The sequence below is a fragment of the Zootoca vivipara genome, chromosome 16 (genome assembly GCF_965207765.1).
Source record: "Zootoca vivipara chromosome 16, rZooViv2.hap1.1, whole genome shotgun sequence".
NCBI lineage: Eukaryota > Metazoa > Chordata > Lepidosauria > Squamata > Lacertidae > Zootoca > Zootoca vivipara.
In genome coordinates, this window is record NC_142599.1 from 32,704,486 (window position 1) to 32,719,774 (window position 15,289).

At 44.7% G+C, this 15,289-nt stretch overlaps 1 protein-coding gene across 4 annotated transcripts in view; it reads left to right on the forward strand.

The window, feature by feature from the left end:
- The window catches only part of ASH1L (ASH1 like histone lysine methyltransferase), a 74,081-nt gene that overhangs the window by 27,009 nt on the left and 31,783 nt on the right, over positions 1-15,289 (forward strand). For 3 of the 4 annotated variants that reach the window (XM_060269477.2, XM_060269479.2, XM_060269478.2), the window contains exons 4-6: positions 8,999-9,100; positions 12,409-13,111; positions 14,002-14,181. In XM_060269477.2, the coding sequence (XP_060125460.2) occupies positions 8,999-9,100; positions 12,409-13,111; positions 14,002-14,181 (985 nt within the window). The remainder of the gene's footprint in view (positions 1-8,998; positions 9,101-12,408; positions 13,112-14,001; positions 14,182-15,289) is intronic. The other variant, XM_060269480.2, reaches the window with a different exon arrangement.

The window sequence follows — 15,289 nt, forward strand, 5'->3', positions numbered from 1 at the left end:
ATGATCCCTAGCTAACAGGGCCAGTGGTCAGGGATCATGGGAGTTGTAGTTCCAAAACATCTGGAGAGCCAAGGTTGCCTATGCCTGCTCTTGACTTACAGTGAGTCACACTTACTGGTCCACTATTGTCCACACCAATGGGCAGTGGCTTTCCAGGGTTTCAGATAGGAAATCTTCCCCAGCCCTACCTGGAGATGCCAGAGATTGAACCCTGGTCTTTCTGCATGCAAAGCAACTGCACTAATACTCTGATTGGTAGTTGCTCTCCAAGACTTTTATTGCATTTATGCTTTAACGGTATTGTTTTAGATTGCTTAGATTTTTTTAAAAAAACTATATTAAGCAGTTTAAAACTGTTTTTGTATAGATAAATAAGAAAAAAAATATTGGGGAGGTATTTCCCCTTTACCTACTACCTAAGTCGGAGATTGAACCAAGGCAAAGTAGAAGCTCTGCCTCTGAGCTGCAGGGCCCCACCCCACCCCCAAAATCAGGTCATTTGTGTAAGGACCAATGCTACATGTCCCTCTTTCCTAGTGTGTTGGCAGCAGGATATGTTCTTAGCAAAAGAGAAAAAGGCCTGAGAGCCAGTGGCAACTGGGGAGACTCCCAGATCTTTTATAATCCTGACACCATAAAAATGTGATTCCATCTCCTAGTAATTGGAAATAATTATTTGGTAATGTTGAATGGCCAGTTGCTATTTCTCAAGATCAAGCTCTGTTTTTAGAAGGGTAGCCGTGTTACTCACTTGTGGCACCTTAAAGGCTAAACAAATCATTTAAATCTTTGTGGTCTACAGTCCGCTCTGCTAGATGCAGGAAGTGTTATCCTGAGTTGCAAGTGTGTATATATATATATATATATATATATATATATATATACACACACACACACACACACACACACACACACACACACACACACACATACATAACGGGGCGAGGGAATTGTAAACAGTGACATCAGAAGGGAATTAAGTGTGGAAAGTACAGGGGTAATGAGAATGTGCAATAAACAGTGGCAATTAGCAAAACAGTCGCTGATGACACAGACATCCTGGCATTGGTAAACCAATCGACACAGGCAGTGTGCTATTTTGATTCATTCCACATGTGATAGCATTGAACCCTTTTATATGGTGTAATTCGGCAGTTTCATACTGCAGCCTCCCTTTGAAAGTCCTTTTCTTTCAGGATGGCTACTCTAAGGTCCTTTACATCATGTCCTGGGAATGTCGTGTGTGTGTGTGTGTGTGTGTGTGTGTGTGTGTGTGTGTGTAAGAAATGGGTCGAATGTGGGATTTATACATTAGATAAGCTGTTACATTCAGATGGAGAATTTTTGTCATTTTTTTGTGGTACAGCATAAATATTATTTGCCAGTGAGTGCTGAATACCAGTCTCTTCAGTTAAAGCATCTGATGGTAGCTATTTATTTGCTTTGTCTATTTGGTTTGCTTTGTTGGAGGAAATGATTGGAGTTTATCAGAAAACTGAATTCACAATTCCTGTATATAAATGCCTATTAGACCTTTGTTCAGGAGCATAGAGAGTTGTGGAATAGGGAATTAGGATGTGCTGGACAACCTAAACAATAGGAAATTGCTTTAAAATCGATATGTAATGTTTCTCTGGATTTGAAATTGAGACTGACCCAGCAAAAATTGTTTCAGATACATTGGACTCCACTCCAGTGCATGAAGGCACTGCTTAATAATGATAGATTCTGGAAGTGTAATGCTGAAAAGGCACATGATTCAGGCATGTCCAGCTATTTATTCTTTTTGCTCTGAAGCTGTGTATAAATTTTGTAGTTGTGAAATCTTTTATATTCCCAAATGTTCAAGTACAGCACTTTAAAACTATATATTTCTATAGTATTGGGATTAACAGCAGGACAACAAAAGTGGATGTTGCAAACCCTTGTGCTCGTTATGATTCTTGTAAGTCAAGCTTGGATGTATAAAGAGCCACTGTCTATTACACAATACATTTAAACATTTAGTCATTTAGTTGTGTCTGACTCTTCGTGACCCCATGGACCAGAGCACGCCAGGAACATATATTTTTCTAAAAACCAAATTTGTTTTTTGGTACCTGGAGGGCTTATATCAATTTACATGTTTAGGTTTAGTGGGAAGTACTGATGATTCTCAATGTGAGCTGGGTATTGCATTTTTCTTCCCATCCCCTTTTTAACACCTATCTTTGTGTTTTTGTCTTCTTTATTAAATTGGATACTTAAAGATATTTTAATTTTAAAAAATGGCCTGGGATGTTGCAATGTTTCCTCACCAGCTCTTGAATAGTGCCATTTCTGATGTCAGAGTTTTGTCCATTCTTTTGCATAGAGACTGGTTCTCTTTGTTCTTGGTAGAATGCAGAAGGGCATTGCTGGCAGATGATGGCACATTGGAAGATGAGCAGGTGACTGAACCCCCAGTGTTGTGGGTGGAATTATTAGGCCCTGTAATCATGTTGCCTTAGCAGACATAGGGACAAAGTTGTCATATGAGTCTCCTACAGGGGCTGTTCTCTCTGCCTCTATATCTGTTACATGGTCTGTTGTTGATGGTGAGCAGCTGTTTTAAGTCGGAGAGTTGTCTATAAACTACTACTACTACTACTACTACTACTACTACTGTACTATTTATATGCTGCCCTTCTGACTGGGTTGCCCCAGCTACTCTGGGAGCTTCCAACAATTATAAAACCACAGTAAAACATCAAACATTAAAAACATTAAAATACAGGGCAGCCTTCAGAAGTCTTAGTCAGTTCTTTATTTCCTTGACATCTGACAGGAGGGCGTTCCACAGGGCAGGCAGGACTGCTAAGAAGGCCCTTGGCCTGGTTTCCTGTAACTCACTTCTCTCAATGAGCGTCCAGGCTGAATGATGGGGCTGGAGACACTCCTTCAGGCGTATAGGGCATTATATACAGATCCACCACACAAGGCCTGTGAGTGAAGTGTCAAATGTCCAGCATGGGCTGTAGAGTATTAATGCTACGCTTGAGTGTTTTCAGCTGGTAACTCTGTGTGTAAATGGGCGTAAATCTGACATCAGAGATGGCAATATTCAGAAGTCAGTGGAGGAACCTTTCAGGACATTTTTTTAAAAAAAATTATTAAAGATTTTCCTCATTCACAAAATGACATGCATTGTCTCTTTCTTCAGGTTGCGTTTTCTACAGATCATTTACATTTGTCGTGAGACATTGGTGTTATATGCAATATAGGTAAAGGGACCCCTGACCATTAGGTCCAGTCGTGACCGACTCTGGGGTTGCGCGCTCATCTCGCATTATTGGCTGAGGGAGCCAGCGTATAGCTTCCAGGTCATGTGGCCAGCATGACAAAGCCGCTTCTGGCAAACCAGAGCAGCACATGGAAACGCTGTTTACCTTCCCCGCTGTAGCGGTTCCTATTTATCTACTTGCATTTTGACGTGCTTTCGAACTGCTAGGTTGGCAGGAGCTGGGACCAAGCAACGGGAGCTCACCCCGTCACAGGGATTCGAACCGCTGACCTTCTGATCAGCAAGCTCTAGGCTCAGTGGTTTAACCACAGCGCCACCTGGGTCCCAGGGTTGGGCAAAAAAGAGGGGGACAGGAGAGAGGGGCATGGGGTGTGTTCTTTTACTTAGTGTATATGTGGGATTTTTATGTCAGCGTCACTTGGATAGGTTCTCTTTCTATTTGCTTGTTATGTTTCCTTGGTGGTGAGAAAGGTTGGGGTGGCCTAGGCTGTGGTTAATTGTCTTTGGTTAGCTGTAGTAGGATTTGTTTGGTTGGGGGGATTGGGTTAAGTTAGCCATATTGAATTTGCTTTTTGGGTTGTGTATGTATGTGTTAAAGGGGAGCCATACCAGAGTCTTCCAGGACATTTTGCAAGTGACCTTAAAGTGGACTTTATGGAGCAAAGGAATTTCAAAGGCAGACTGCAACTTGAAACTGCTGAATTACAATACATCAAGAGGTTTACAGTAATGGTTTCACAAGTGGAATGAATAAAGACAACGGATTATTAGCACATTATATATGTTAATTGGCTTACCATTGCCAGAATGTGCCTGTCATCAACAATTGTGTTGTGAATTACCACCGTTGCTTATGTAATCACCACCATTTCTACTTTTCTCTATTCTTTTCCCCTCTGACATCACTGTTTACAATTCTCCCCCTCTCAAAAAATAAAATTAAAAAATCCCAACAACCCACCCACACACCATGTGTAGCTGTAACTCAGGATGACACTTCATTCACCTGATGACTGTAGACCGCAAAAGCTTATGCTGTAATAAATTTGTTAGTCATGAAGGTGCCATGAAACTCTTCATGGTTTCTTCTCTATGTCTGGTAACTTCACTGGTTAAGCAAACTTGAGTGACTACAGTTCCCAACACTGGTCCCACTACCTAGGGATGATGGAAGTTGTGGTCCAAAAACAGCTGGAGACCCAAGTTTGGGAAACCCTGTTATAAACAATTCTGTGGGCTTGGTTACTGGGTTGAAAAACACCAAAGGCACAAATCAGTTTCTTGGGTGGTTTAAAACAACAACAACAACAACAACAAACTGTCTTGATAACATTTCTATACAAAACAGAGTCTTGTGGCATCTTAAAGACTACCAGATTTATTGAGGCTTACACTTTCATGGTTCTGCTTCACAAATGTTTATGCTTTTAATAAATCTTTTAGTCTTTTAACTGCTACTAGGCTCCGCTTTTGTTCTTGCTGTAATATACTACTAACACCATTACTCCTCTAGAATTTGCCAGGTTTGCTACAGTCACTATGAAGTTTTTTTAACAAGCAGGTAGTATTCAATTTTAGTCATCCTTTTAGTAACACTCATGGACATCAGTGGATTTAAGAGTGCTTAACAGTGCTTTTTTTTAAAAAAGTTTGTTCTGTAAGCTAATTTTTACTTTGGCTCCAAAATCAGGCTTTTAGACCTTGCTGAGAAGCCTAGTGGCACTCTTGCCATCCTTCTTCCACCTACAAATACCCCCAGATTTGGCTTGTTACCCCTCTTCCTTTCCCATAGGTTAGGCACCTGGTTCCCCCCAAAGCCCCCATTTTAGCTTCCCTCTTAGAGGCTGAGTGCGATATCCTCCCTCAATGGGTTAAGTCTGAAAAGCAGGAGGAGAAAACAGGTTGTGTTGGTTAGTGCAGTTCTGGGAATTTCCCGAGGAATTCCATTACCGTGAGTGAGCTGACTTGGATTTGATGAGAAACAGCCTTAATTAGAAGGAAAACAGACATTTTAGGCCGAAGCCTGCCGAGTGCCATCTCTGAATCATTGCGTCTCTGCTAGTGCATTTAATTGGTGAGTCAGATGAAAATGTATCGCTTTCAGTAAGTGCGTTTCCCACAATTGAAACCAGCTGTTTTCATTTGAGAGCAGCTTTCAGCTCTTCGCTTGGCTCGTTCACCTTTTCTTGCCACATCTCAGGCATGTTGTGCAGCAAAGGCCCTGGAGGGCTGTGCATTTAAGTAGCACCGAGATAAACACCTCTGGAACTTTCCTCATTTGGCCTGCGGCACACACAGCCCGTGGAGGCCGTTGCAAGCTTGATCGCCAAGGCTGTGCTCTGTTTCCTGACAAGCGTGCCTATATAACATACGACGAGACCCATAATTTCACATGGTGCTCTTTGCATCATCATCACCATCATTCACTTAGCCAGAATTAATGTAAAAAAGGAGAGAAAATCATCTTCAAGTTTGCAAACATGACCCTACTTAAAGCATCGATATACAGTCTCCTCTGCAATGAGGTTCTATTTATTTATTTTGTTTAGTTAAGCCTACTTTTCACGAATGGTCCAAGGGCAGGTTGCAGAAATGTCCTAATTAAAACGATAAAACAGGTACAAATTATATTAAAGCCATAGGATAAAATGACAGAACTGAACTAGAAACAGAATTAACGAAGGAGCAGCACCAAACAGCACAGCAGGAGGGGGTAACTAATTTTACTTTCATAGAATTGTGGAGTTAGAAGGGACCACGAGGGTCATGTAGTCCAACCCCCCTGCAGTGCAGGAATCTTTTGCTCAATGTGGGGCTCAAATGTTGGTGTGCCTGCTGCCGATTGGGACTGGTAGAGCAGAAGGCAGCGATCCTGCAGTAGGGGGAGCCAGAGCCAATGACAGACAGAGCCAACTAACTTTGGTTTTGTCTCCATTCCCCTCCCTGCTCAGTTGTACAATAGGCAACACTGAGATTTAGGAGGAGGGAGCAGATTAAAGTTGGTGGGGCAGTGCTTATTTGCCGTAATTGGCCAGCCTCCTCTGGGAAGAAGAAATTTGACTTTCATAGCCATGAAAGGGGGGGGGAGCTAAGGGTCAAACTATATGTGAGGGGGGGTGTCTAACCATATTTTTGTGTTATTATTTTTTATTACATTTATATCCCACATTTCCTCCAAGAAGGTCAAAGTGGCCTACATGGTTTTTCCTTCTCCTTCTCCCCATTTTCACCTCACTACAACCCTGTGAACTGAGTTAGGCTGAGAGACAGTGACTGGCCCAAGGTCACCCAGTGAGCTTTGTGGGGCGAATGGGCAATAGAACCGCGGTCTCCCAGGTATCAGTCAAACACTCTAACCCAGCAAACTTTTACAGCAGGGGGCCGGTCCCCTGTCCCTCAGACCTTGTGGGGGGGCCAGACTATATTTTGGAGAGAGGAAATGAACAAATTCCTATGCCTCACAAATAACCCAGAGATGCATTTTAAATAAATAAAAGGACACATTCTACTAATGTAAAAACACACGGGCTGGATTTAGAAGGCGATTGGGCTGGATCTGGCCCCCGGGCCTTAGTTTGCCTACCCATGCTCTAACCGCTACACCACACCGGCTGGCTGTTGAAAAGCAGGGGCTAGACTCTTCATTTTTGCAGGAGAAGCTGAACCCCCCTCCCCAGCTTTCTCTTTCTTCAGGGAGTGTTCTCCCTCAGCCTGGCTAGATGAAGAATGATTGTGATAACTTTAAATAGGAAGGTGAGAGGGGAAAGTTCAGCTCTCCTCAGGCACACACTCCTTTAGTCCCTCCCACCCCCTGCTTTATACATGGGGGCGGGGTGACTGCCCTCGCTACATCTATTTTGCCTGTCTAGACATCAGAAACGATACTTATGAAAGCAGGGAGTGTGTGAGATAGCAAGTTTCTGTCCCATTTATCTTCAGCAGTACTCTTGATGTGCAACGGTGCTGAAGGAGAGTTACTGCGCAGCCCGAAGACAAATTATCCTTACTGGGAGGATTCAAAAGTTTATTCATCCAACCTCCCTTGCCAGCTCCACAGACACCCTATTTATAACAGGGCTGGGGAACCTGACTCCCCCTAGAAGTTGTTGGACTACAACTCCCATCAGCCTCAGCCAGCACAGCCCAATCTTCAGGGATGGTAGGGGTCCAGCACCATTTGGAGGGTCACAGGTTTCCCCATCCTTGTTCTGTATGCACCACCATGGATTCTTCCCTTTACAACATGCTTGAAATTACTGTAGATTTCAAACAGGAACTCTATTTTTTATTTATTTGGATGGAAGAACCCAAACACTTGGAAGCGAGTGGAAACATGTGCAACTTCCATTCTTTATCAAGCTCAACCGCAGTTTGCTTTAAGGACATGAATGCATTGATCTGTTCACTCAGCACATAATATTGTCCTGCTTGGTATATTTGCAAAGGTTTGATAAAGGCTTTTTATTTTGGTAAAACAATAATTTCAAATAACGCACAGTATTGGAGATACTGTGCCTAGGCATTACTTAGCTTTTTGCTACTTAGAAGGAGGGAGAAGAAACAAAAGCTGAAAATAGAAACTCTCAGCATGGCAATAGTATTATCTGGGCTTATGCAGAAATGGAAAGTTCATATTTTTCGAGGAAGAGTCTCAGGCTGCTGTTTGTGATGTGATAAGCTGGGGAAAGGAGGAACAACATGTGTGTGTATCTAAGTTCTAACATGCTGTTGTGGCACTTAAATACTCTCTGGTGTGTTTCCCTCCCCATTCCCCCAAAGTTCCAGGTGGAAGAGTACAAGAGACACTTAGAGGTGGGGGATAAAAAATGCTGTGCGTGGCCTGGGGTGGGGTGTTGAACCAATTTCTCTGGATGTCAGTAGAGCAGTGGGAAAAGGAAAACTGAGAAAGCGAGTTTCATTAAACCAGATGTGCCAGGTGTTCCTTTCAGTGGAAGGATGGATGGGACAGAAGGGAGTGATGGGGAGAGAAAGCAGCCGTGGAGAGCTCCTCTTAAGTGGTGGTTGGAGCCTTCTGACATGTTTTTGTAAATGCTGCCTCTCACCTGGTGGTCTTTTAGATCGAAACATTTCCTTTTTCTCAGCTGCAGCACCGGAGTTCAAATTGAACATGTCTAATCTATATTCCATTTTGTGTTCTTCTTCTTTTTCCCTGTTGTTGTTGCCGTTATTAGACGGATTTTTTAAAACTGCTGTTCCCCAGAAGGATCCAGTGTGGGTTACAGCAAAACAAAATACAGCATTGGAAACAGTTAAAAATAAATTAAAGTCAGTAGGATGGGTCTTGAATATATCTCAAGTGTCAAAGGCCACTTTGTTATTATTGATGTGCTTGGACTTTAGAGAAATAGCACAAGATGCAAATGGAGGGGAGCCAGGTCTTTGCCCCAAGGTGCTTGCAGTTTAAAAAGTGGGTGAGGAAGAAGAAGGAGGAAAGCAAGGGCTGAATGCTTACCTAGGCTTCATTCCAGCTGAACACAAAACCACAGGGGTTCCTCTAGTGCAGCATTTCCCAAACTTGGATCTCCAGCTGTTTTTGAACTACAATTACCTCCATCCCTGACCACTGGGGATGATGGGAGTTGTAGTCCAAAAACAGCTGGAGACTCAAGTTTGGGGAACGCTGATCTTGTGGTTCCGTTTGATCCTTTTCTGGCATTGGTAAGCACAGCTTAAAAACCTTCCGTTTCTTTTTGACACGCTTTTCTCCTTTGCCAGGAAATCTTCCAGCACAAGACAAACCCTTGCAGAGGCCATCGGAGGGCACGAGCTGCAGCCCCTCCAGGAAGAGGTCTTCATCCGAGAGCACATCTTCTACAGGCAAATAAACCTGCTGCTTCTCAAATGAGGATAGCAATCCCATGGGCTTCCAGATGCTGTTGGACTTCAGCTCCCATCAGCCTCAGCAGCATGGCCCAGTGGTCAGGCATCATCTGGAAGGCCGCAGATTCCCCATCCCTGACCTACGCCTACATCCCAGCCAATCTGGGATCTCATATTAAACACACTTAGAGAAGTGTAAAGTAGGTGTGGGGAACCTGGTGGCCCTCCAGATGTTGCTGGACTCCCATAGGACAACATAGCCACTGGTCATAGATGATGGGAGTTGGCATCCAGCATCATCTGGAGGGCCATAGAGTCCCCATCCCCGCGGTAAAATGCTATGCCATGCTGGTTATTCTGCTAGATAATCTAGAAGGGCTGGTCGTGGATCCTGATTTAGGGACTGGCCTTTGGGCACAATCTGACTCATGGGAGGCCATCAGCTTTCCATCAATTAAAAACCCACCACAGAACAATAAACGTTGGAAACCCAGCAGATGCACAGGAGTCAGATTTCTCAGTAGCCACTGTATTAACTTCAATATGTCAGCAGTGCGACTGCCTTGGGTGTTGTCTTCAAATGAGTAAAAAGTGAGGTAGAAATTATAAAATAAGTGGGGAGTCAGGCTTGTGACTCTTTTTGGAACTTGGTGCTGAAGAATCACAGAATCATAGAGTTGGAAGGGATCGCAAGGACCTGCTGGTCCAATCCCCTGGAATGCATGAATCCTGCCCACAGCCATCCTTGGGTGGGCTCGAACCTCCAGCCTTCTGGTTAACAGCAAGATGGCAATAGATACCGCTCCATGATGAAACTTCTATTCAGAGTGCATCGGGGAGTAATACAGAGCTCATCAATTAATCTGACTCCTCCCCCAGTTCGGTTGTTGTTACTTGTCTTCCAGCTACCACCTTCGCTTTAAGGGGTTTTCAGGTGTGCCGCTTTTTAGCAGTCTTTATGCCAGGTGGGCTAAGTAAAGGTTAATGCTGCATAGGAAGAGAAGAGGAAGTGGGTACGGTCACTTTTGTGGTTGCTGGGCAGCCATGGATGTGCCCTATATTGCTCCTGGGTCAACCACCCAATCAAGTTGCCTAGCCAGTGGCCTTAAAGAATGCACTTTTAGGGTCATTGCATTATGGAGATAACAAAAGGTCCTTCTGCTTGTATCATTCTTCACAGGAGGAAGCTTGGAAGTAGTCTTATCTATTAATAATAATAAATAGTAACAATTTGATTACCCTTCCCTCAGTTGGTAGAGCATGTTACAGGTAGGTAGCCGTGTTGGTCTGAGTCGAAGCAAAATAAAAAAATTCATTCAGTAGCACCTTAAAGACCAACTAAGTTTATATTTTGGTATGAGCTTTCGTGTGCATGCACACTTCTTCAGATGCTGCATAGGAAGAGAAGAGGAAGTGGGTACGGTCACTTTTGTGGTTGCTGGGCAGCCATGGATGTGCCCTATATTGCTCCTGGGTCAAGAAGTGTGCATGCACACGAAAGCTCATACCAAAATATAAACTTAGTTGGTCTTTAAGGTGCTACTGAAGGAATTTTTTTATTTTGGTAGAGCATGAGACTCTTAAGCTCAGGGTTATGGGTTCAAGTCCCATGTTGGGCAAAAGTTCCCTGCATTACAGGGAGTTGGACTAGATGACCCGTACAGACCCTTCCAACTCTACAAGTCTATGCTTCTCCCCTTCCCTTCACCCCTAATGGCTCGGAGTGAGTTACAACAATTTAAAATGCAACACTAAAAACAAATTACAAATGTACATATTTATAAACCTGTCTCAATTGCTTATTTTAAAAATATCTTAAGCGGTATGCAACAGCAGCACAAAAAGCAATAAAAAGGCATAAAAACTGTTTAACCATTTGAGTAAAACATCACTATATAAAAAAATGGTAAAAACAGGCCTAAGAGTGCCCAGTCGTACAGATAAGGGCGTCCCAGGTGGGATTCTCCATGAATTTCAGTCCACATATGTGGTCATCTTTTGGTTCCGTCAAGTGATTAATGTGACTCCTACTTTTTATTCATTTTTATTTATTCCTGATTCTCATCTTCATCCCCACCCCATCCTTACTCTAATCAAACGGAAATAATCAAAGGGGGTTGGGGAAAGCTTATGTTGTGGCCTAAAGTACCATTGTGCTGCCGGTGTGGCTGGGCTACAGCTGTCGGCTGGTACAGAGAGGCTGGGCCGCAGCTGGAAAGATAGCAGCAGGTGGCATTTTAAGCAGTTGACACCATGCGAGACAGATGAGAGTGAGGTTAGGTTGAGACAGTGTTAGAATTGGATTGCGGTTGGGGAGGAAGCGATGTAGATTGGGAGGGGTCAGAATGCGATAATGAAAGCTGCTGATGTTGCCCATCCTCCCTAGGCACCGTAGCCTTACGAAAAACTTCCTTTGTTAATCAAATGCTCCCTGGTCTTCCCTGCCTAGCGCTGCAGCTGTTACCAGGCTCATGCGGTTGGGGTTGCCTGGATCCTCTTGGATGGTTTCCAAAAAAACGGGAGCACCAGTTCAAGGGCAGACTATCAAGACTCAGCATCTCCCCTCTCCCTCCCCAAAAGCCACGTTGTGTAGCTGGATTAGCATCGGTTAGTGCAGCTGCTTAGAGATGGTGAGCTTGCGAGGAATCCCAGATAATTTCACCCTCCTCAAAGGAGCACAGTGTGAGGATGGTCATACACAACCCTAAAAAATCAGAAAGCTTTTAACCAGCTTAGGCTGGCTTACCAGCTGCACCCTTTCTTGAAGAAGATAGACCTCACTGCTATCATTCAAGCATTTCTAATTCCTGATTAGACTACTGGAAGAGTCGAGAAACCTGAACTGGTCCAACACTGATAACTGCTGGAATTTGGAGTGCAGCTGGTTGGCTGGAGCACAATGTTGTTCCATCGTCATTGGCTAGTTAAGTTCCTTGCTTCTGGGCCCAGTTCAAGGTACTGTACTGGTTGTTTTTTCTAAAGCCCTAGATTCTTTTGCTACCTGCGTTTAAGCAGTTAGGGTGTTATCGGCCATGGCTCCATTGCTGTCCTCCCCAGAGAAGCCCATCTGGCCCCACCACTTATCATCATGTAGTAAAGGCCTGTCTTTTTCGGAAGGCTTTTAATTATTGTGTTTGCTGCTGCTGCTGCTGTTGCTGCTGCTAAAGTTGGAGGGTGTGTTTGTACTATTAAGTTATCTTACGGTATTTCATCTGCCTCAAACCTATGTGGCATATATGTATTTAAAATTAAGTGGATAAATAAAAATCCGAACCTACTTCCTGATGTTTCTTCTCCTTCTCCAGTGGCTGCTCTTCCTTCACGAAGTACAAGGCTCGGGACTGCAGTGGAAGATCCTGTGGATAATCTACTGCAGCGCATGGCTCAACATGAAAGCCAGGGTGCCCTGGACAAGACCCTTGAGGCCGTCATGACGCACACGCCTGTTCTGCCCTCAGGTAGCCCCAGCCGAAGCCCCAGCAGGGAGAAGAGCAGCGGGCTCTTGATTCCGGGCAACGCGGGTGGCGACAGCATCTCGCTCCTTTCAGACCGGTTGTTGAGCGGCTACTCCCCCCATCACCTCAAGAGGAGCGTGGTGGAAGCCATGCAGTGCCAGGCGAGGAAAATGTGCAATTACGACAAGCTCTTGGCCACTAAGAAAAACCTGGACCACGTCAACAAAATCCTCAAAGCCAAGAAGCTGCAGAGGCAGGCACGGACTGGCAATAACTTTGTGAAGCGCAGACCCGGCCGGCCCAGGAAGTACCCCTTGCCCTCAGTGGTTTCAGTCCACGCCCTCCAGGTGAGCCGCTTTGTCAGCCAAGAACTGGACGGTGGGGGCCAAGGCTGCCTGCTCCACTGCAGTCCTGACACGGTTACTGATGCCATAGAATCAGTGGTTCAGGGGGTGAACGTGAAAGGCTGGAAGAGGAAGAGGTGGCTGGAGGAGGAGCAGGCCAGGAAAAGGCAGAAGCCTCTACCAGATGACGAGCAGGAGAGCAATAAAAGGTAATCCCTCTACATGTGAACACTATTGGTTGGGCTTCAGCTGCACCAGGTGTGGGGAACCTTTGGCCCTCGCAGAGTTTGCAGAACTACAACTCTCATCAGCCCTAGCAAGCATTGCCTGATGTCCAGGGGTGATAGAAGTTGCAGTTCAGCAACAACTGAAGAGGCCAAAGGCTTCCCATATCTGAGCTTCATGGAGGATCTGAGCTGTACAGAATTGTTGTAGGTGTGCATAAAAGTTTCTAGTACTCGTGATCCATGCAGTATAAAACAGACAGCATCATGACCACTGAAGAGGGGAATTATGCAGCAGCTGACCTTTGAACACACAAAGCTGCATCAGACCATTGGTCCTTGGGCCCAGTCTTGCCTACTCTGGCTGGCAGCAGCTCTCCCAAGATGTCAGGTAAAGGTCTTTCCCACAACTGCTGTCAGATATTGAACCTGGTATCATTGGCAAGTAAGGCCTTGGCTATGACTGCCTTACCTGACCAGGTGTCCTCCAGATGTTTCTGGACTATAATTCCCTTGCTGGCTGAGACTGATGAGAGTTGTAGTCCAAGACATCTGGAAGGTACCAGGTTGGGGAAGCCTGAGCTGTTGGAGCTACTCTGGGCACAGTTTTGTGGAGAAGTGGCTTACAGATGATGATGACTGGCCCATCTAGCACAGTATCACCTGTTCTGACTGGCAGCCACCTCTCCAAGGTCTCTGGTAGGCAACCAAGGTTATTTGAACCAGAGATGCCAAAGACCGAACCTGAGATCTTCTGCATGCAGAATGCATACTCTGCCCCTGAACGATGCATACTCCCCACATAATTTTTCTCCTGCCATGCTTGCTGCTGGTCTGCTCACCTTTCCTGGTTTCTCTCCCCCACCCCTTTCCAGCTTTTCTGAGACAACAACAGAGTCCCCTCCTACTGATGAGGCGATAGTGAAGCCGCGTGAGCTGGAGAATGTTGAGCAGCCGCTGACTTCCCTTGTGCAGCGTGAGAAGAAAGCTCCGCGCCCCCCAAAGAAGAAATATCAGAAGGCAGGGCTCTACTCTGATGTGTACAAAACCACCGAGTAAGTCGGACCTACTGAAATGTCACAGCCTGCTAGGTCAGTCCATTACCTCCCCCTGAATTAGGACACTTGGAACCATAAAAATTAAAAATGCAGGCCTGCAATGACACTACAGACCTTCCCAGGTAACCCTGGTCTGAGAGACCTCTAGAAGTCTTGGCCATGTTGCTCAGTTGCCATCCTTGAAGGAGCTCGAAGTTATAAAGCACATTAAAATATATATATATATGTCTGCATTTTAAAACTTTCTTTTCTTTTCTTTTCTTTTTTAGCAATAACAATCTCCCCAGTTACCCTTCTCTGCCCTTTCAGGTCAAAGATTAGATGGAAAGAAAGGGAAGATAGTAGTGGAGATAAAAGCAGATTGGTGCAGGGGGTGGGGAGAATTTAGCTCCAGGGTTGGAAACTTTTGTGAGCGCATTTGGAATGTTGAGAGTGCCTTGGATCCATATTTTTCTACCATGTTATTGATGGAAAACACTGGCAGTTTGGGGGCCATTTTGCCCAGGATGCCTCACTCTGAACAAAGACCCCTGTGGCCCTTTCTCAAAGTGTCACAGGAGGAGGAATGCCATCCAGAGGCATTGCCAAGGCAAGGCTTCTGTGGATATGTGTTAGTGGTGGGGGAGGCATGTTTGAGTGCCAATTTGCTGTGACGTCCACTTGAGACAGTTTTCTCAAATTTGCCTTATTGTTGGGCAGGAGGACCTGCCTTCACTGACCTAGAAGACTCACTGCATTCAGAAACTCAGATATATAAACCAGGTGGCAAATGGCTCCTTAAACCAAGGTTACAGTTGTCAAAACGGAATGTCTACAGTAGTTGTAATTTTAGGTCAAGACGCTGCTAAAGTCCTATTTTTCAAATGATGGACTGGCTGGGATTGATTCTCAGCTAAACATCTGGCTAGTTCAGTTGACAACCTTGAGCTAGGTTAAGAGCTTTGAGAACTTAAAGAAGAAAAGTCACTTGATCCACATATTTATTGGCCTATTATGTGAGCTCTTTTTCTTAATGGTGACTGTTCCTGTTGAGGCTGCATAGAAAAAAACATTTAGGTTCCAGAAATTCATTTCTATTGTGCAGATAATATATAACGGATAGAAT